The 23,159-nt window shown below is 47.5% G+C and overlaps 1 protein-coding gene across 1 annotated transcript; it reads left to right on the forward strand.

Moving 5' to 3' along the window:
* The first annotated feature begins 1,248 nt into the window (after nucleotides 1-1,248).
* DAO (D-amino acid oxidase) lies at nucleotides 1,249-23,040 on the forward strand. Its single transcript, XM_065904523.1, has 11 exons — nucleotides 1,249-1,649; nucleotides 5,528-5,730; nucleotides 7,722-7,836; nucleotides 9,605-9,681; nucleotides 10,738-10,803; nucleotides 12,627-12,681; nucleotides 14,118-14,222; nucleotides 15,153-15,235; nucleotides 17,090-17,207; nucleotides 17,863-17,961; nucleotides 19,138-23,040. The coding sequence occupies exons 2-11, from the start codon at nucleotides 5,537-5,539 to the stop codon at nucleotides 19,267-19,269; spliced, it is 1,044 nt and encodes a 347-aa protein (XP_065760595.1). The 5' UTR covers nucleotides 1,249-1,649; nucleotides 5,528-5,536; the 3' UTR covers nucleotides 19,270-23,040.
* The last annotated feature ends 119 nt before the right edge of the window (nucleotides 23,041-23,159 follow it).

The raw sequence follows: 23,159 nt of genomic DNA on the forward strand, positions 1-23,159 counted from the left end.
GTTGCTGGGTTTTAAGATAGACATATGTTTAGCTATAGTGGATACTGGGAGCACATTTTTGAATTTCAACTATGAAGAGAAAGTTGATCGCAACCCTACCTACTATTAGGGCTGCTGAGAGATTAAATGAGATAATCTAGGCAAAATATTTAGAACTGGCACATTGAAATTCACAGAACCCAAATCTTTGTTGGAACGAGGAGGGCACAAAGATGTGTGGCTGACTTTTGCTAACTCTTAAGTGTTCCCACAATGAATTAGAGGCACAAGCAATCTCCCTAAGGTTGTGAGATGTAGTAGTGATACCTGGGACTTTCCTGGGGGCCCAGTGGTTAAGAATCCACCTGCCAGTGCAGGGGACATGGGTTCAATCCCTGGTCCAGGAGAATTTCATATGTCTTGGGCAACTAAGGCCTAGAACCCGTGCTCTGCAAGAAGACCCGCCACCACAATGAGAAGCCTGTGCAGCGCAATTAGAGAGTGGCTCCCATTCATTGCAACTAGAGAACACCTGTATGAAGCAGCAAAGACCCAGTGCAGCCATAAATAAATAAATGTGACCCATGACATTTGTTTAAAAAATTCAACTAAAATGGAACCATATAAGTAAACAGCGGAGTTCACCCCATCTTCTTTATTATTCAAGAAAAATAGAATGCACTAGTCTTTTGCAGGCATTTTCTCTTGTCATCTGCACACTGTTATTTGAGAATGCTGAAGGTCGGGGTTAGAGGTTGGAGGTTCAAAGCTAACCCCAAAGATGACTCACCCAGGGCTGGTTGGCCCCTGTCCCTGGGCCTCAGTCTCTCCATTCACACAGCGAGGTGTCTGACGCTCTCCGGGCTCTAATAATGACTGCTCCGGGTCCAGTTCTGGCAGAGAGGGACCTGGCGTCCAGCCACACCTGTCTCTGGGATAGAGGAGCAAAAAGCTACCCATCTTTTTGGCCCAAAGAGGCACCGCCCTGAGTCTCATCCACCCGGCATCCTGGAATGCATTAGGCTGGCTGGCCGGCCCCAGGAGCTCTCGTCCTGTACCTCTGACCTCCCCTCAGGGGCCACCGGCCTGACCACTCCCCCAGCCCCGCAGGCCAGATGCACAGTGGTTCAGGAAGCCGCCGTCCCCTCCCCCAGGGTGGCCGCAGGAAGAGGGAAGAAAGAGGACCGTCTCCAGCTGGCCCGGGAGACAGATCTCCTTGTGCCCATCAGCCCTCCAAGAACCCCCCTTCTTCCTCCATCCCTCCCCGAGGCCGGTCCACGGGGACTTGGGGTCAGCCAGAAAAGTCAGGCAACTTCTCAGGGACGGGAGCGAGGGGAGGTGAGGTCTCCCAACCTGGCCGGGATCCAGCCCCTGCGAGTGGCCGGCGGCGGATGCCCAGCCCCACCCCTCGCGGTGCCCTGTCTGTCCCTTCAGACTTTGACCCTGAGCTCCAGTTCAGGCTGCGGACAGGACGCCCTAGAGCCGGGAGCCTCCCTTCAGGAGATAGGACCCTGGGCCCACAGCAGCTGCCTCTTTGCTGCAGAGATTTGGCATGCCAGGTGACTGCGGGCGGGCGTGGGGGCACACCAGATCTGAGCGTTCCTCCCGGTGTCGACAGAGAAGGTCCACCTTAGAGCCCGACGCAGGTGACAACCTTGCGGGGACCACAGGTAAGTGCCTTCACCTCTCCAAGCCTCAGTGTCCTCATCGAGAACACAGGGGTCACAACTCACCGCTTCCAGGGTCAACCAGGACATTAAAAGAGGTGGTGGCTGCAGAGGGCTTAGCACAGAACTCAGCATAGCAAGTACTCAACAAAAGGTTAATTATTATTATTTGGGAGGCTGAGAGCGGTGGCCTGGTTATCCAGCATTGATAGCATGTTTCATTTTTAAAATAAACTCTGAAACTTTATAAGAGGTAGCCATAGGGAGCTGATTGTATTTATCCAGATAACTCACCTGTGACTTGATTTAGCAAAAAAACAAAACAAGTCTTTCCTGTTTTTTGCGCATGCAGCCATCAAAGGCACCAGCTGCTTCAAGGTCTGTTCTAGGGACAAGGGAGGTTATGAGCAAACTATTAGAAGACTGGAGAGTAAGCAGACACTGTTATGTGCCAATTTCTTGATGGCTGCCTAAGAGATCTCTTGTGCAGCCCAGGAAGCTCAGACAGAACTGGGTCCAGATCTAAACTCTGCCTCACCGGCTGTGTGACTTTAGGGGAGTGAGTTCCTCTCTCGGAACCTCAGTTTCCCATCTGTAGAGCCTCTCAGAGCTGTTGCGAGGGTAAAGTGAGAGGATGTCTGTACTGCTTTCTCTGTGCGTCTGGCAAGTGGCATACGGCCAGAATTCCCTGCATGCTCCACATATAGGTAGACATTATAATTATATACACACACACACACACACAAATGTAATAACTCCAGCTGTTTGCGTCTTCCTGAATGTACACTCCAAACATGTTTGGTTAAACTAACAGCATAAAACAGAAAACAGCAACACCAATAGAAACATCAGTAACAAGAAGAAAAAGGTTGAAGGATAACAGAACGGTGTGCAAACCAGTCCAGGAACTCATTACCCCCATGCCTAAACGATTTCACCCAAGGCTGGCTCTGTTAGATCCTACAGTTTGACTGCTGATTTTGATAAGGACCTTATCCATTTATATTCCACTTTAATACAAGCAGAAACACACAATTACCGCAAATGATATCAAATCTGACTCATTTATTTGACTGAGATAATTGACTTAGGACACCTATTTTTCCTTTAATTCTGTGCCTACCACCAACACACTAAAAATCCCTACACTCATTGAATTTCATGTTTGTTTGTTTTTTTATGCAGAAAAAAACCCAGAAGTTTTGGCTGTTATTCTTCACCTGCTTGATTTCATGTGTTTTTTCAAATCATGGGATTAGCACATAGTCTTGTGAGTCAGGCCAGCCTGAGCTCTGCTTCTTACCAGCAGGTGCCTGAACCTCAGTCGCCTCATCTGTAAAATGGGCATGATGACAACCCTGAAGGTTGTTAGAAGATTAAAGGAGATAATGCATGTCAAGTTCTTCGCAGGATGAGTGACACATACTAAGAGCTGAAAAGCTTACAGTTGCTACTATTTCTTCCCATTGCCAGGTTTTTTCTATCACAGAGACTTTTTAGCCCCAAAACTCTACAAATCTTTTGATCACAAATGTGTGAGTTTGGCTGAGTGGCCCCTCTCCTGTGAGCCTCAGTTTCCTCTTCTACATGATGCTATCGTGCTTATCTTTAAATTTTTAGACGCTTGGGGAAACTGAGCTCCACGCTCTTCCCTGTCCCTCTCTGCAATGGCCAGGGGGGTTTAGAACTTGCTCTGGGTCCTGCCTCATGTTCTCCTCTTGGACACCTGCCTTCCACCTCCAACCAGAGGCTTTGCCATCCCTGAGCCGCCTTGTTATCAGAGACATGCCATGTGACGGCTTCGGTCTGAAGTCTCTTTCTCCCTGCCCAGAGACCTCTCACTCGGTCAAGTGAGGTGACTGACCCAGGGTCACACAGATGGTGTGTGCCAGGCTGCCCAGCCCCCAGCCGGGGCTGTCACTGACACCCCTCCACCCTACAACACCTCCTTCATTACAGGGAATTTTGGAAAATACAGGGAAAGCCTCTATTCCAGCCTTCTTACTGTCAAGGTAGGAAAGTGGTCAAATCTCCAGAGCCTATGCAGAGACAGAAAGCCCAGAGAGGGGAAGCAATTGGCCAAGGTCACACAGTGAACCAGCAGTGAAGTCAGATCTGACTCCCCTTGCTGTCTTCTCCTCCAGACCCAATGTTCTTTCCCTTGTTATTCTCAGGGTGCCGGGGGACAGAAAGAGGTCACTACAGATTGAGGCCAGGCCCCACACCGGGAACTTTCACCAGGCTAGTTGTTTAATCTTCAGGCTGACCCGGGAGATGGGGGTTAACCTTATTTCACGGCTGAGGAGGTTGGATCTCCTGAGGCAAGCGGGGGAGGAGATGGTGAAGGGGTCCCTGAGCAGGTCCCCCTGCCACCAAAGCCAGGCTCGCAGCTGGAAGGAGAATCACCCAGAGGACGATGATTTTCCATTTTTTGGTTTTATCTCCAACTTGGCTGCTGAAACCCCAATAGAGTCCAGTTCTTGTGGGCTGGAGCCGTTTTCTCCTTTACAAAACTAGGCCATATTGAGAATGTCCTGCCGTTCAGGGCCACGGGCCGCAGTTGCCAGGAGGCGAGGTCCGTGGGAGGAGAGTTGTGAGCAAAGAGGAGGGAAAGTTGAATTTGGCCCTTCCGGGCACAAAAAGTCCCCTTGTTCTGCCTTAGCAGGAGCCGGCAAAATATTTCCCTGCTGTGCGCGGACCAAGCAGCTTCAAAGTCAAAAGCTGCTAGATCTTCTAAATTTCTGAGAAGACCCAGCCAGCCCAGTACCCCGAGGCAGGCCTGGAGGGGATGAACTCTGAAAGTCTGAGTTCTGAGGCCCAACAGTGCATTCCAGATGCTCCCAGCTGCCAGCTCGGCACACAGTAGGTGTGCAGTAAATGTGTATCAAGTTTACTTGAATTAAAATGAAATCCTGGAAGCACCACTTACTGGCTGTATGACCTTCTATAAGTTACTCCACCTCTTTGAGTCTTTATTTCCTCATCTGTTGAGTGGGATCAATAACACCAGCCCCTAACTCTTAAGAATGTGGGACATTTAGGTGCAGTGAAGCACAAGAAGTGTTTAGCACAGGGCTGGCCCATAGTAGGTGCTCCAGAAATGTCAGGAAATTGCTTCTTTTTCCCTGGGCAGTGTGTTAAGCTTTTTACATTTGCTGCCTTGTGAAAACTTCCATCTACTCTCTGAGTTAGTTTTCTCGTTTCTCCAGAAAAAGAATTTGAGTCTTGAGAGGCATCTTACCCAAGGTCATGGCCAGCAGACAGCAGAGCTGAGACCTGAGATTTGAAATCTGTTGTCCTAACCACTGGGCTTCCCTGGTAGCTCAGATGGTAAAGAATCAGCCTGCAGTGAGTGAGACCCGGGGTTCGATTCCAAGGTTGGGAAGATTCCCACCCTCCCACTGGAGAAGTGAATGGTTACCCACTCCAGTATTCTTGCATAGAGAATTCCATGGACAGAGGCGACTTGAGGGCTACAGTTTATGGGGTTGCAAAGAGTCAAACACAATTGAACGACTAAACACACACACCATCCTCGCCACTAGACTACCTGGCCTACAGCTGGGCTAGACACTCTGCTATGTACTTCTTATTTTCCCTGGGTCTGACACTCTGCTGTGTCCTTTTTATTTTCCCAGCCTGGGGACAGGATATTCTAGGAGGCTCCCCAGAGAAAGCTGCATCATTTACTGGCTATGTGGCCTTAGGCAAGTTGCTTCACCTCTCTGGGCCTCATTTTTCCCCTGTGTAAGGATCAACAAAAGGATCGAGTATAAAAAGGGCTGGGCAGTGTCAGGCATCTTCTAAGCCGTCAGTGGATGGTGTCGATGACGACGGAGGTGACAGTGATGGTGGCCCACCTCAACCCTTCCTTCCCGCAGGCTGGCACGATGCGCGTGGTCGTGATCGGAGCGGGTGTCATCGGGCTGTCCACCGCCCTCTGCATCCATGAGCGCTATCGCTCGGTCCTACAGTCGCTGGAAGTGATGGTCTATGCAGACCGCTTCACCCCACTCACCACCACAGACGTGGCTGCCGGCCTCTGGCAGCCCTACCTCTCGGAGCCCAGCAACCCACAGGAGGCGTGAGTGAGGGTCCCAGGGGGAGGTCGGGGTTGGAGGGGCTGAGTCTGCAGAGAGGATGTCCTCTCTCAGGGTTCCTGTCCCCAAGAATGACTCTTCCTGGAGGCTTTGTCCTGACATGCTGTAAGGACAATACTAACACACATTAAGTCCTTGCTGTGCCCCAGACAGATGGCGGAAAAGCTGAGAAGCCACGTGTGCCAGACAGATGGAAGTTTCGTCTCCATCTCTTTCCTAAACTGGGTGGCAGTCAGTGCCCAGGGCATCCGGCTATCAGGAAGATGTCTCAGTGGGTGGATTGATGTTCAAGTTTGGCAAAGAAGTGGCAGAGGTCATTGTTTCAGTTTAGAAACCACTACTGCTTCAACACAGGAACCCTCAGATGAATACAGGCTCGATTAGAAGTTTCATCCTCATGCCCATGATTTATGAAACCAATATACCTGATCAGTGGGTGGCAATTCAGGGGCCTGACCTCCTTCCATCTCATGGCTCTGCCATCCTGCTCGTGGCTTTCGATGTTGCCAGGAGCCAGTGGATGACTGTGGAAGGAGAGAGCATGAGGACCATCAGGGAGGAGTCCTTAGAGTGCATTGGCCAGAATGCGGCCACATGGCCGCAAGCACACCTAACTGCAGCCACCCCTAACTGCGAGGGAGTCTAGGAAACGTGGTCGAGCTGTGTGCCCAGGAGGAAGATAAAGCATTTGGAAGCAGTAAGTGATGTCTGGGAGTTTATGGGGGGAGGGCGCAGGATTCCCAGAGAGAGAGCCTGAACCATGGGACTCACAGTCCCTAAAGCAGTCAAAGCTTTAATTTAAACTCGCAGCTACATGATCCCAAGCTGGAGGTGCGCTCCAAATATTAACAGTTGTGAAGGAGCATCCTTTTTTGTCTTTTTTTGCCACTTAATTCTTTTAACTGAAGGATATCTGCTTTACAGAACGTTGTGGTTTTCTGTCATACATCAACAAGAATCAGCCATAGGTACACTCGTGTCCCCTGCTTCCTGAACCTCCCTTCCATCTCGGTACCCATCCCACCCTTCTGGATGGTCACAGAGCCCGTGTTTGAGTTCCCTGCGTCACACAGTAAATTCCCACTGGCTGTCTATTTTACATATGGTACTGTAAATTTCCAGATTACTCTCTCCATACACCTCACCATCTCCCTACTCACTTCCCGCTGGGTCCTTAGGTCTGTTTTCTACATCTGTTTCTCTACTTCTGCCCTGAAAACTGGAGCATTAAAAAAATTTTTTTTAATTGAAGTATAGTTGATTGCAAAATTGTTTTAATTTCTGCTCTACAGGAAAGTGATTCAGTTATACATTTATATACTCTATACACATTCTTTTTTAAAATATTCCTTTCCATTATGGTTTATCATAGGATATTGAGTATATGGAGCATGGTGCTAGTGGTAAAGAACCTGCCTGCCAATGCAGATGACATAAGGGATGCGGGTTCAATCCCTGGGTCGGGAAGATCCCCTGGAGGAGGTCATGGCAACCCACTCCAGTATTCTTGCCTGGAGAATCCCAAGGATAGAGGAGTCTGGCGGGCTACGGTCCATAGGGTTGCAAAGAGTCAGACACGACTGAAGTGACTTAGCACACGCATGTTGAATATATTGCAGTTCCCCATGCTATACAGTAGGGCTTTGCTGTTTATCCATTCTACATATAATAGCTTACATCTGCTGCCCCCTGCCTCCCACTCCGCCCCTCCCCCAACCCCCTCTCCCCTGACAACCACAAGCCTGTTCTCCATGGTGGTGGAGCATCCTTTGTCCCTCGTCTTCTCTGTCCTGTTAACGTGGAAATATGAGAAAGTTTATGGAGGGTGACTGGCACTTGAGTCACAGCAGAGTGAATGGGGTGAATTTCTGGATTTGAACACATCCTACCAGCCTGAGCACACGCCCATGCAAGCCGACCCTTGGAGCTCTCTTGTCCAGCTCAGGGTGACCAAGACTCTGGGGGATCCTTTCAGGAACTGGAACCAGCAGACCTTCAACTATCTCCTGAGCCTCATTGGTTCTCCCAACGCCGCAAACATGGGCCTGGCCCTGGTCTCAGGCTACAACCTCTTCCGTGAAGCCGTTCCGGTGAGTGAGACATCTTTGGCCATGAACTGTAGCGCAGAGCCTTGATCACAGATCAAGGCGTGCCCAGGCAGGGTGGGAGGAGGGGGAGGTCCTTCAACCCCCTTAGGCAGACTCCTGCATTCAAAACAGGTGTGCTTTAAGTTCTACCTTTGTGGGATTTCCCTGGTGATCCAGTGGTTAAGACTTCGCCTCCCAAAGCAGTAGGTGTGGGTTTGATCCCTGGCAGATGGCTTCCCTGGTGGCTCAGACGGTAAAGTGTCTGCCCATGATGCAAGAGACCCAGGTTCAATCCTTGGGTCGGGAAGATCCCCTGGAGAAGGAAAGGCAACCCACTCCAGTACTCTTGCCTGGAAAATTCCAGGAGCAGAGGAGCCTTGTAAGCTACGGTCCACGGGATCACAAAGAGTCAGACATGACTGAGCCACTTCACTTGGGAAGCTAAGATATCACACGCCTCCTAGCCAAAACACTACAGCATAAAAGAGAAGCAATATTGTAACAGATTCAATAAAGACTTGAAAAAACAAATGGTCCACATTAAAAAAAAAAAAAGTCTTGAAAAGAAGGAGAAAGAAATAACTAAGGTTTAAAACAGTTCTATTTTTGCTTTAAAAATTATTTTTGTTTTCCATTTTATTATTAAACTACCCGAGACCAAAGACTCTTCAGATGAACCATGAGAACTAACCATTCCTTCATGGTCAAGGGTAAAATTCAAAACACATCCTGGAGTGGTAGACATCTGATGCTGAAGTCAAGAGGTTTCCTGCTCCTGTGGGGGTTCTGGGACTTTCTATCAAGATGGACTAAAACCATCCTGGCACAGACTTCAAAGTACTGACCAGGTGCCAGCCAGCCCCTGTCCTAACCACTTTATAACTAGCGACTCATTTGATTCTCATCATAACCAGGAAGTAACTGCTGCCGTTGTCCTCCTTTGGCAGATGAGAAACAAGAGGCTTTAAGAAATGGGGTAACTTACTTGAGCTCACAAAGCTTTAAGCAGCAAACCTGGAATTTGAACCTGGGCCATTTGTGACCCCACGGTGTCCAATGTGTTACAAAAGGCACAACCATGTGGAATGTTCTCAGGTTGTTTGGTGAGGGTGGTCTGGCTGGGTGCCCAGAATCCCATGCCAGCTTTCCAAGGTTCAGTCAATGTTTAGCACTGTGTTAAGGACATTACTTTCATTATCTGTTACCTTCTAAGTGTGATTATTTGAAAAAACAAAAAAGAGAGAGAGAGTGACTATTAACTCCATTATACAGACAAGAAAACTGAATCTTGGAGAATTCAAGGTGGTCAGTGGCAAGGCCAAAATCTCCCCCTACTGGGTTGTCTGACCCTCCCCTCTGCAACTTCCCACTCTCATCCCTCGGTGACCTTCACTGTCACCCCTTTTTCTCCTCCCTGATTTATGACCCTACCATATCATTCATCACCTTATTCTTACCCTCACATAGCACTGTGGTTAAGAACATGGATTCTGAAGTCTCACTGTGGGTTCAAATCTCAGTGCCGCTGTTTATAAGCTGGGTGACCGCAGATAACTTATTTAAACTCTCTGAGCCTCAATGTGCCTATCTGCACAATGGGACTAAAAATAGCATCTACCTCAATGGGTTGTTGTGACGATTAAATGGATTGGTATGAATAAAATGCTTGGAACAGCGCTTTACACATAGTAAACATTACATACGTCTTTGTTATTATCACTCTTGTTGATGTTCATCCATCTCTGTGCCACCTTCTCTTCTTCCTCTAAAGGACCCTTACTGGAAGGATATAGTTCTGGGATTTAGAAAGCTGACTCTCAGAGAGCTGGACATGTTTCCTGATTACAGGTAAGATTATTGTTATGGGTGAAGGAACTGAGACTCCACAATGCAGACAGACTTATAGGGAATATGGTTTAATTGCTAAGCTGTGTCCGACCCTTGTGACCTCATGGACTGAAGTCTGCCAGGCTCCTCTGTCCATGAGATTTTCCAGGCAAGAATACTGGAGTGGGTTGCCATTCCCTTCTCCAGGGGATCTTTCCAACCCAGGGATCGAACTCTGGTTTCCTGCACTGGAGGCAGATTCTTTACTGACTGATCTACCAGGGAAGCCCAGACTTCCTATTCCATCCCAGGCCTAGAGCCCCTGGAACTCTGATCTCTCAGTGCTCTGTGTGACTCCTTCTGGAAACCCATCTGTCCAGACTGTGCTTTAGACTATGGTGGTAGGGGATATGGATACAGATCTCAAGCCCAGAAGTTCCATTTGTTGTTGCTAAGTCCTGTCTGACTCTTTTATGATCCCATGGACTGTAGCCCACCAGCCTCCACTGTCCATGAGATTTTCCAGTCAAGAATATTGGATTGGGTTGCCATTTCCATCTCCAGGGGATCTTCCCGACTCAGGGATTGAACCCACATCTCCTGCATTAGCAGGTAGATTCTTTACCACTGAGCCATCAGGGAAGCCCCTGGAAGTTCCATACCACTATCCTATTCTGGAGATGAGGAAACTGAGCTTCAGAAAGAGCAAGTCACTTCCCCAGGCCACAGAGCAAAGTGACCACAGTGGGATTCCAACACTGTCCAAACCCCTCTATTCTTTTCTCTACAGCCTGATGCTTCTGTGATCCTCTCCTCACCTTGCTCCATGTCTGAATCTTCTCTACGGACGCACATCAATTTCCACTTGCACACCCCAATGTCAAGGAGGGCTTTGATAGAAAATATTTTCTTGCTTTGAGCTGAAAATCACTTTCCCCTTGAATGTCACCTGATGGTCCCCACTCTACCTTTTTATGGGCCCAGAGCATGTGACAGCTCCCACCCTTATTTGATAGCCTTCAAATACAGCTCTGATTCCAATCCTCTCTTCCCACATTTTGCCTCCTGTGATTCTAGCTATGGCTGGTTCAACACAAGCCTGATTCTGGAGGGGAGGAAGTATCTGCAGTGGCTGACTGAAAGGTAAGATTTTCAGCTTTCCTTTGAAGAAGGCAGCTCCCAGGAACCAGGGTGGTGGTGAATGACAGCTCAGGGGATTTATCTTTGTGCTGCATGCGCGCTCACTCACTCAGTCATGTCCGGCCCTTTGCGACCTCATGGAGTGTGTAGCCTGCCAGGCTCTTCTGTCCATGGGATTTCCCAGGAAAGAATACTGGAGCAAGTTGCCACTTCCTTCTCCAGGGGATCTTTCCAACCCAGGGATTGAACCCGTATCTCCTGCGTCTCTTGCAGGCAGATTCTTTACCCCTGCACCACCTGGTAAGCCCTAAATGTTGATGGAAACCTTTAGGTTTGGTGGGAGCTATCCTTGGTCCTGACTACCTCTACACAGTAGGACAGTGCTTTCCACACCTGGCTGAAACCACTCGAGGAGCTTTTTACACATGATATTTATTGTCAGCCTCACTAAACTCTGTGATGTTAGTGTAATAGTTTTAAATAGATTCTCCTAAGTTTTCCCAGATATATAGACACCATCATCAAGCATAAGTTGGCTTTTATTTTTACACTTCACATTTGTTTTTTGTCTAACTGCTCTGGCCAGTACCTCCAGAACAACACTAACTAATGCAGATGATAGTGGATGTCTCTGTTTTGTTCCTTTTGTTGATAAGAGTCCTGTAGTATTTTCAATCAGCAAACAGTAGCTTGAGAGATATATCTGTATCTATATTCACAAACATTCATATTAAGGAAGATTCCATAAATTTCCTGTATGTTATTATTTTATTAATATTAAAAAATCTGGAATGGATGGTGACTTTCCTCAAATGACTTGGGGAGGTTTTAAAAATATAAATTTCAGGACCCCACTTTATAGCTAATGATCAGATTCTCTGGGGTGGGGCTCAGAGATTTATATTTTATTTTATTTTTTTAATCTCCCTAGAATAAACTGCATTTATTTAAAGTGTAATTTGAATCAGTTTCGGCTATCTGTAAAACCACCAACACAAACGAGATGCAGACTGCTTCCGTCGCCCGTAAGCTTCCAGAGCTCCTTCCCAGTTTACCCACCCGGGTCTCCAGGGTCCCCAGATCCTCGCAGTCCCATCAGAGATTTATATTTTAAACAGTTCTCTGAGTGACTGTCATCATCAGCCAGGTTTGGAAATCATTTTATCAAAACATGGTTACATCTCCTAACCTTTGGACACTCATGACTCCTGTCCAGCCTCTCCAGGGAAGAGTGTCCCCAGTTTCTCTACTAGTACCTTGGGGAAACCACGAGGGTAAAACAATTACGAGATTGTGCTTCAGCTTGTACGGTCTTTTACTTTCTACTCTCCCGATGTTTCTACTGTATTCCTAACAGTGACGTACATTTTTTCCCCTGGGAAATTTAAGAGGACAGGTGAGTGTCCCCAGCCCACCTCCTCCCTCATGCTCTGCTGCTGACAAAGGAGCATTCGGCACTGGTGCAACCCTTCCCGCCCTCCAGTCTGCATCTCATCCCCTTTGATAATACAGAGCAGCATTGCGGGTAGTAAGAGCCCCAGGTTTCGGTCCCAATCCCACCACTGACTCACGATGAGACCTTCAACAAGGCCCTTCTTCCATCTCCATCTGCTCAACAAGGGGCGTGGACCACCTCAGGTTTCCCAAGGGACATTTCATGGGCCACTGGTCAATCAAGGTGCTAATGAACCGACTGGACTATATAGTCATATTCTCAAGGATCACCCTGTAGGACTAACATCCGCAAAAGGTTCTTTGGGAAACGTCCCCCCTGCCGTCCTCAGAGAACTGAATGCTCGATTTTTGGATGTGTTTGATCATCCCAGGTTAACTGAGAGAGGAGTGAAATTCTTCCTGCGGAAGGTGGAGTCTTTTGAGGAGGTGAGCTGAAGGGCTGGAAGGGGCTGGGTGTGGGAGAGAGGAAAAGAAGGGAGGCCTTTGCTTCTTGTTACAGGGTTGGGGAAGGCCTTCTCAGGCCACCAGGGTTCCTGTGAGGCCTGTCCCAGACTTTAGGCCTATTTTTAATCCCAGAAGGACTCGGGCAATCTGTCTTGATGTGGGTGGCAGAAGCAAAGGAATAATGGTGCCCATTAAGGCCTGATCGGTGTCTGGGCCTCAGTGGATTTTAGGGCCAGAGAGCTGGCTGCCTCTTCTCACTATCAGCCACAGCTCAGTCCTCAAGTTCTAGATGTTTGGCTGCTTCTTGTCAACATCTGGGTTGATGTTGATACAAAACAAAGTGACTTAGGTCCAGAGTGACACCACCATCAGTAATGATAGTAGCATGCATCATTAGCAGGTACTCGCTATGTACCAGGAGCTTTGCTGTATCACTCAATCCCAGCACCCAGAATAGTGATTAGCACATGGAAGACTATTGCTACCTGCATGCATGCATACTCAGTCGTGTCTAACTCGTTGCAATCCCATGGACTGTAGCCCACCAGGCTCCTCTGTCCATGGGATTTTCCAGGCAAGAATACTGGAGTGGTTTGCCCTTTCCCCCTGGAGGAGGGCATGGCAACCTAGGTGAAGGGGATCTTTCCAACCCAGGGATTGAACCCATGTCTCCTGCTTTGGCGGGTGGATTCTTTACCACTGAGCAACCAGGGAAGCCCCGTTGGTACCTACTAAAATAGAAGAGCATCTGCTCTAGGTCAAGCCATGATGGGCACTTGGAATGCATACTTGAACTAGACACAGCTCTCATTCCCAAGGGGCTCAGAGTCCAGTGTGGCAAACACTGGCTTGTGAACAATACCAGCGTGTTTCAGGAGGGACCTGTAAGGAGGGTCTCTGGGGCTGGGCTGGGAGTTTGGGTACCATGATGCTACATCTTTGAGTTATGGAGCATCGTACACAAATGCATGGAGCTAGGGCTTCCAACCTGCCTTCTGCAGATGCCTTGGCAGAGAAAGAGGCAAGAGAATGAAATAAAAAGGAGTCAGAAGGAGAGAGAAAACTACATCTGCGTCTTTTCCGACTTCTTCGGAAGGTTCCAAGAAAGCTTCCCCCTTTCTGTAGTACTCCTTTGCAAACACAGTATAGCGTTTATATCACCCTGGAGCTGCTCAGCAGCCTATGAACAGATAGTACCAGCCCCATTTAATAGCTAAGGAAGCTGAATCTTGTGGAGGGGATGGGACCTTTCTGAGGTCACACAGTAGGTAAATGGCAGGGCAGTATTGGAGGCAGGTCCTCATTGAGCCCCACTCCCTAGCTGTTCCACAGTGAGCAGGGAGCTGAGGGTGGAAGAAGACAAGGGATCCCAGGATCCTAACCCCTTTCAACCCACCTGCCCTGTTGGTTGCTCCCAGGTGGCAAGAGAAGGCGTCGATGTGATTATCAACTGCACTGGGGTGTGGGCTGGGGCGCTGCAACCAGACCCCCTGCTACAGCCAGGCCGAGGGCAGATCATTAAGGTGAGTCTGAAGGTGAGGGATGAGCTCTTGCTGACAGATTGTTTCTGCTTGCTTATTTCATCTGTAAAGATCGAGGCTGAATGGGAAACTTCTGAGAGAGGAAGCCCCACCCAGTCTCCAGGGAATTTGCATGTTAAAGAAACAAGAAGAACCAAGAGAACGGCCCTCCCAAACATACTCCTTTTTTTTTTTTTTTTTGCAGAGTCCTTAATAGGAAAACATGTCTATGTGTGTGTTTGTTCGTATGTGGGAGCTGCATGTGCCAGTATCAAAATAAAAGAGCAAATGTTTACGAAATGACTGCTAAATGCCAAACACAGACCCAAGCATTTCATCATGTTAATTAATTTGACCCTCACAGGAACCTTTTGAGATGGGTACTATCACATCACCATTACCATCTTACAGATGGGGAAACTGAGGCATGGAGGGATTTAAGTAACATGTACAAGTTCATACATATCATAGTAAGTGGTGGAAATGGGATTAGAACCCAGGCAACCTGGTTTAAGAGCCCGAGTGTGTAAGCATTGTTCCACCCCACGTTTCACTGTGTACATCTGTCTATGTGTGAAGCATGCCTATTCGTGAGTATGTGTGCTTACGTGTGCCCATGTGAACATACACGAGTGTGTTCATAGGTACGTGTGTTCCCAAGATGAGTGAACGTGTGTGTGCATTTACACACGTGTGTTGGGCTTCTCTGAGGATGAGAATGTGTGATGCTTTGGGGACCAGGGGTGACTCTCATTAGGACAGCTCTTCCTGCAAAAGTAAGCGGTCAGATGCAGACTTAGGACAGAGGGGTCAAGGGAGGGCCAAGGGACGACTACGCCACTCCTGCCAGACCACGTGGTCATAAAGGGACCAGGGGAAGGGAGCCCACTGATCTCACTCTCCTGACGAAACTTCTCTGTCCTCAATCAACAGGTGGATGCGCCATGGTTGAAACACTTCATTATCACCCATGACCCCGAGAGAGGCATCTACAAGTCTCCATACATCATCCCAGGGTAAGAAGAAATCTGACATTGTAGGGCAAAGGAGGGAGTACCTTCCTGCTCTTTTATGCCCTTGCTGCTTGCCCCAGGGCTCTTGCTTAATCTTTTCAGGTTTTTTTTTCCTCCAATGTTTTTAAGTGAGGCTGAGCAAAAATTGAACCTCTGAGAAGGCAGGACTCAGCTTTACCTGGGCTCTATCTTGAACCTGATTTGGGATGATAGTAGTGGTGAGGCTGGAGACAAAGACAGCGGATGCCACGGCAGTGACATGAGCAGCGTTGTGAATGGGCATAAAGGGACTGGGGTGGGGGCTGATGATGATAGTATTGTTGATGGAGGAATAGTGGGAGCGGGGATAGTCCAGTTCAATCACTCAGTCGTGTCCGACTCTTTGCGACCTCCCGGACTGCAGCACGCCAGGCTTCCCTGTCCATCACCAACTCCTGGAGCTTGCTCAAACTCATGTCCGTTGAGTCAGTGATGCCATCCCACCACCTCGTCCTCTGTCGTCCCCTTCTCCTCCTGCCTTCAATCCTTCCCAGCATCAGGGCCATGTTGTTATAGATGAGATCAGTGTAGATGATGGATGGTAGTGAGTGGGAATTGGGGGTGGTAGTTGGTGCCGATGGAGATGACACTCTCCATGTTGACTTTTAATAATGTGGCAGGGACTTCCCTGGTGGTCGAGTGGCTAAGATTCTGTGCTCCCAGTGCAAGGGGGTCGACTTTGATCCCGGTTAGGGAACAAGATTCCACATGCCATAACAGTCAAAGATCCCATGTGCCACAACTAAGCCCTGGTACAGTCAAATTTTTTAAAAATGCGGCAGTCACGACAGTCTCAAAGGCCATGTTACTGGTGTGCCTGTGCTGACTGCCTCAATGGCAATTTCAGTGGTGTGGCAGAGATGATAGTGTTTATGCAATGCTAATGGTGGTGGTAGAAATGGTCAAAGGAGTTGATGGTGATGACATGTTAATGGGAGCAAGGAAGGCAGTAGTGAAGATGATGTTGTTGATGGAGAAGACAGTATTTTCCCCAATGTTGCTGAGATGCCATCGACATATAACATTGTGCTGTATGTTTAAGATGTACAACATGATGATGTGATATATGTATATACCGTGAAATGATTACCACAATCAGGTTAGTTGACACATTCACCACATCACCTAATCATAGGTTTGTGTATGTAAGTAGATACATACATATGTATGTAGATCTTGGTGAGAACATTTAGGATCTACTCTCTTAGCAATATTCAAGGGTATAATACAGTATTGTTAACTATCATTACCACACTGTACATTAGAAGGGATGACAATGATGACACTGACGTTAATGGTGAGGGTGGAGGTGGTGGCAGTTGCTGGTGAAGACAATGGCAATTGTAGTGATGTCGGTGCTATTAGTAAGCATGATAATGTTTGGGTTTTTTGAGTTTTTTATATTTAATATTCTAGTTTTATTGAGTCTAGTTGATTTACAATATTGTGTTAGTTTCAGGCATACAGCAAAGTGATTCAGTTATACTTACACGTATATTCATTCTTTTTTAGGCTCTTTCCCCATTTATTTTAACACAGAATATTGAGTAGAGTTCCCTGTGCTACACAATAGGTCCTTCTTGGTTATCTATCTTACAGTGTGTGTGTGGGTGTGTATGTGTGTTCATCCCAAGCTTTTGGTTTATTCCTTCCCCTCCATTTCCTCTTTGGTAACCATAATCTTGTTTTCAATATCTGTGGGATTATAATGTTGATCTAGGTAAACACGGTGGTAAGGGTGAGCATGGAAATGACTCCTCCCCCTTTATCTCGAAGGCTTCATTTTCCTTCATCTTTGACCTTGTTCACTTTATCCAGGCTCCAGGCAACAACTCTTGGCGGCATCTTTCAGCTGGGGAACTGGAGTGAGACAAACAATATCCCAGACCACAACACCATTTGGGAAGGCTGCTGCGGACTGGAGCCCACACTGAAGGTAAGGTGGGGAGAGATATTCTTGCTCTAGACCAGGATCCTAGCAGCTTGATGATTATAAGGAAACTTGAGGGTGGGAAGATACCGTGACTGGGACAATTGAGCAAAATAATTCCAAGAAGGGACTGACAATGGAAGTCCTGCTGTGGGCCAGTGAAACCTATCCAATCATGGCTAAGAGCTGCTCTCTCTTGAGGTGACATCCCCCAAACACCGTAGTCTGTCTTCACATGGAGCCGATGTGCTTGTTGCAGAAATCTCAGTTTTCACATTTGTCTGCTAGTGGTGACAACAATAGTGACAGTGGTGAAGGTGGGGTTGGCGTGGTCGGTGTTGGCGGTGAGGAAAGCACATGGGACTTCCCTGGCAGTCGGTGGCTGGGACTCCACATTTCCACTGCAGTGTGTGGGTTCCGTCCCTAGTCAGGGAACTAGGATCCTGCCTGAAGTATGGCCTGGCCAAAAGAAAAAAAAATCTGAACGTGGCGATAATGATGGTGATGAGACCATATTATGGTGGTGACTGGTGGTGATGGTGGCTAATACAAAACCATGACTGGTGGTGGTGGTGAGCTTCCAAAAGCTGTCTCGACCACCTACAAATGGCATCAGGAAAAAAAAATCCAGAGTTGAATTACCAATGGTTTTTTTTCCCAGGATGCAAAAATTATCGGTGAATGGTCTGGCTTCCGGCCAGTACGCCCCCAGGTTCGACTAGAAAGAGAACAGCTTCGCTTTGGATCTTCAAACACAGAGGTATGCTCTCTTGGCAAGGAAAGCAATAGCCTTTCCTGACACCTAAGAAGGCACTGGCATTTTGGGGAGCAGTCATGCTGACTTCAGGCAGGGGCCATAATGGCTACTAACCTCTCCTCTATAAATGGGGAAACTGAGGCCCAGCGATGGTAAAGGGCATGCTCAACTTTATACAGAGGGCAGTTTTCATCTGCTAACATCTATGTCAAGTAGAAGGAAAAGGGGGCATTTATTGAGCATCTACTTTGTGTCCACAACAAGAACAACCCAATTGAATCTCCCCTACAGCTCTTTGGGACAGGGACGGTTGTCCCCATGCTTCAGATGGCAAACTTGGGTTCCCAGAGGTGGAAGTCACTGGCCTCCGTCAGGCCAGTGGTGAGGGCAAGGCTGGGAAGTGTTTGAATTTGAGTCCAGTGCCATTTCTCAGAAGTCTATGTTGGGTGGCCCATCACCCCTTTAGGGTTCCCCTCATCTCCTGTCTCATGGGGTGGGAACTGGGCTTATCGGAAAGGCGAGAACTGTCTGGGGTTGAAGAAATCTGGGTCACCCTTCCTCCTTTATCCCAGTTGTATGGTGTGTGTATGTGTCTAGAAGAGTGTTGTGTATGTAATGTATGTATACAGAGAACTGTGGGTCCATCTGTAAAAGAAGTCATCTGTCCGGGGGTGGGGTGGGGGAGTTGGGGGGAGAGTCACATGTAGAAGGTAACTCCCTGTTAACGGTTTCAGCTTTGAAAAAGGCCGCTGGGGTCTAACCTCTCCCGAGTTCACCTATATAGTACCCCTGCTTTTCTTTCCTCCCAAGGTGGATAGGAGAATCTATTTATTAACACATGAGGTTCAGCCGTCTGGAGCAGTATGGGAATGAGGAAAGTGATTTAGGGAACTTCAAATAATTTGATGTGGGGTGAAGGGAAATCTCTGATCAAGTTCTAGATGATTTTACTTTTCCTGTGCTGAGTGCTCAAAGCAGGTCCATTTCCTAAGTAGAAGAGAAGTCTAGGATACTGACCTCCAGTTCCCTAAACAACCCCCCCTTACTGCTCTTCCTGGGGTCTGCCATCCCACCATGGTGCCAAGAGAAGTTCTGATACCATCAGGCTTGACCCAGGATTCTTCAGGAGGCTCCTGCATCTTCCAGGGCAGCCTAGAACTTCTCTCTTGCCTCTCCCAGGTCATCCACAACTATGGCCATGGAGGCTTCGGGCTCACCATCCACTGGGGCTGTGCCCAAGAGGTGGCCAAGCTCTTTGGGAAAATTCTGGAAGAAAGGAATTTGCTCAGGATACCACCATCCCACCTCTGAAGAAGCTAGTGACCACCACCTCCCCTCAATAACTCCCCGCTCCTTTCAGTCACTAAAAAGTGTGCTCCATCACCTGCCCCACCCCACCCCACCCCTGACTTCCTTCTGCAAGAAGCACGAGGCGAGAGGGACCACAGGTCCATTCCAAGCAGTGAGTATGGCTCTTCCGACGGCCGAGTATCTCTCTTGAGTCCACTTATATGGTGTCATTGCTTCTTTTTTCCTCCTAAGGTGGGTAGCAGAATCTATTAGCATACGAGGGTCCCTTTCTGGAGCAGGACAGCAGACATGAAGAAGTACAGCCAGACTGTTATCCAATGAATTCTCAGAGGAAGGAAAGCTCAGAAGATCCAAGTGGTGAGACAGCTCTGAGTGAGGAGGGTGTGAGGAAGCTCTGAGTGTCAGAGGGTAGAAGGGCTGAGTGTGGAAGGCGTGAGCAATCTTTGCGTATGGCCGGGTGTGAGGTAGCCCTGAGGGAGGGAGCTCGAAGTTAGGGAGTGGAAGCTCTAACGAGGGGGCCCTGAGTGAGGAGAGTTGTGGAAGCTGCTCGTGAGGGAGCGGGTGTGGAAAGCCTGAGTGTGGGGAGTCCTGAGTAGGGCTTAATGTGACGCAGCTCTGGGCGAGTGAGGATGTCGCGAGGCTGGTGCAGTGAGGTCACAGAAAGCACTTGAGGGAGGGCTGTAACAGAGTTCACGGCTGGAGTCATTCAGCCGCTGTGGTGTGAGGAGGCAGAAGAGATGAGACACTGGACAACAACATGTGATGCCTGCTCCACACCCATGCTAGAACCATGCTATCTTGATTACTTGTAGCTTTGTCCTAAGTTTTAAAATCCCAGCTGGGATTTTGATAGGGACTTTGTTAAATTTATGAGGCCAATTTTAGGAGTTCTGATATTAAGTTCTGATATTAAAGGACACCTTAATAGTTTTAAGTCTTCAGATTCATGTTCATGGAATGTCTCTATTTCTTTAGATCTTTGATTTCTTTCAGGATTGTTTTGTAGTTTGTATATGTCTTGGACTCATTAAATTTATTGTGTTTTATCCTTTTTGATGCTATTGCGAGGAGAATTGTTTAATTCAGGAAGTGCTCTGTTTTCTGGCATGTGGGGGTAGGGATATTTGAAGTGGTTCATCATCAAATATTACTGATTAATGGAGAATGATTATATGTGATGTATCTAGGTGTTCAAATGTCAAGGAATCAGAATACAGTAAAGTACCAACAGTGACTAAGTCTGACTGTAATCATGGAATCTTTGAGGAGCCAGAAGGGACTTCAGAATGTTCTAGAGCTTTGGGATTGGCCTCCTATGTGCCTCCCACAGCACTCTGCCTTCCTCCATTAACGCTCACGTGGCTCTGTGTCCCAATGTGTAGTGTTTTCTCCACACTACACTATGAGTTCATGAAGATAGGGATCATGTCCTAATTCTTTTCTGCATCCTCAGTGCTGAATATCATACCAATATATGGTGGATACTCCATATGCCATGACATAACCCATAACAGTTATAATGAGCAGACTTGAGAGTTTACCTACGTGTTGCTACGGGTTCCAGGCATACCGGTAATTGTCATGACCAAAGCTGCCATGTTTGTACCTCTTGACCCCACCCCTCCCTGACCCAGCCAATTGGCCCAATGCTGAACTGGACCAATCAACTTCCTCTCTTAAGCTTTTGAAAGTGGGACACTGAACAGGTGAGTCAGCTATGTCTGCAGAGATGAATCCTGGTGACTGGAAGCCACACGCAGCAGCCACGAGGGGGCAGAAGGAAGCCAGTCTGCAGGGAGGGACAGAAACCAGGGCCTCAGATCCAGAGAGAGGGCTGCCTCAGGCCCTGGTGGCTCTCTATTTTGCAGCTCCATTTATTTCAGAGAACTTCCCAAGGCTGCAAACTGGTCGCCCATCAACCAAACTTGGCCTACAGATGAATTTTATTAGACTCACATATTTAAAATTTTAAACAATCCAACACACTAAAATTAAAAAGAATTTTTTTTGATCTAGCAGTCAATATTTTGGAGATTTCACATAAGAATGCAGATTCTTGTCTTGAAAATCAGGTGACCTCATGGTACAACAGTATCAGTTGGAGCTGAGTAGCAGCCACTCCCTTTGGACAGGGCCCATGCCCTGTACTGTCTGCCACAAGCTTCCTCTCTTCTTGTTGTTCCTTACACTTCCATTTCCCATATTTATATCCCCCAGGAAATTAACTACTGTTCCCAGTCTTATTTCACAATTTTACTTCTTAAAGCCGTTGTACTCCTTGCAACTCTAACAGCCTTCATGAGAACTATGTCAGGGTTTCTCTCGGCTATCTCCCATCCCACCATCACTGTCTTCCTTCTCTGTACTAACGGAATATCAATTTTGTGTTCGAGAGGCTCTGGGTACCCCTTGATCCAGTGGGAGGTAGGCCCTTCCTTCCCCAACCAGGGGACGGCTCATGCTGGGGTGGGCCTGTGACCAGGTCTGACTAATGCAAAGCAATAGTAAATCTGCAGGACTTCTCTTTCCAGCCAAAACAACAGACTCTTTGGAAAGAAAACCTGTTGTGACTGCTCCTTCCCCATTCTACCTCTTTTGAAAAAAAAAAACTTGATGCCTGGCACATTGGCAGCCATTTTGCCACCATGAGGTTTCACACTTAGGGTCAATGGCTGACATGCAGAGGAGTGTGGGAAGGGAAAGCAAAAAAAAAAGCTGGGTCCTTGATGACATTGGTGAGTTGCTGAACTTTCCCTGGAACTGCCTGACTGGGCTTGTTGTTAAATGAACAATCAATACTCTAAAGGGTTAAACTTCTATTGGTTGGTTTTGCTCTTACTCACAGCTCAAAGTTATTCCAGTCCTTTGATGTTTATTGTCATAACCAAGGAAGACTCCAGATATCATCCTTCAAGGCTCTATGTTGCTTACCATTATTTAAAAATAATGCATATCCATATTCAAAGTCCATCTCTAAGATACTCTTTTTTTCTCACTGCCAACACATCTCATGTATGTATTCCTGAGCATACTTGAAGTAAGGGAAAAAAAGAAACCACGTAATCCTGGCTACATTAAACATTCTTTACCATTTTCTAGTCTTTCCTAACACTGAGAGAGACAGATGACATTTCTATTAATGGAAAGGGGAACTTTTGGATGGTTCAAAATTAGATACAAAGGTTTTCAGCTAAAGGTCTCATGTGTTTCAGAGGCTTGCACAATGTTTGTGGCAGCTCTTATTTCATTCAATAATATCGATTTTATAAAAGGGCATGCAATTTAGAAAGCCAAGAGTGTTCACCTTTCATTTTCTCGAGAAAACCCACAATTACAAGCTTCTTTGCTCCAGCCCCTGGAATACATCTATGCCCACCAAGTTCTCCATCCCCACCACAGTCCCCAGTGTCTCCAGGTTATTTGAGGGTGAAGAGAGTGGACTTTCTCATCTGGCAGTGTCTGGTCAGCTGGAAGGCAAAAAAGACAAGCAAAGGTTCTTTGTTACCCAGGAGAGCTCAACAGACCAGAAATAATTAGAGCTTTAGCCACTCATGGTCCAAAGAAATGTGGGTGACAGAGAGAGGAGGCTCTGCCAAACTGCCCCCTCTGACTGCCTGGGCCCTGGAGGTGCTGCAGACCATATATCCAGGGACATGGGATCATTTGCAGTTGATCTAGAGCCTGGGCCTGAAGGAACTGCCCACTGTGATCTCTACACCATTAGCAGAGAGTGTTGCTTCCAAACAGACTCAAAGTCAGCAGCCAACCTTTTCCCGCTTGTTGGAAAGATCATCATATTAAAGCATACAAAAGCATCAAACTTACCCTGAATGAACAAAGCTGGCAAGACCATTAAGGTGAACCATCCCTAGGACATTATGACAAACGGA

This window comes from Muntiacus reevesi, chromosome 13, assembly GCF_963930625.1.
Source record: "Muntiacus reevesi chromosome 13, mMunRee1.1, whole genome shotgun sequence".
Lineage (NCBI taxonomy): Eukaryota > Metazoa > Chordata > Mammalia > Artiodactyla > Cervidae > Muntiacus > Muntiacus reevesi.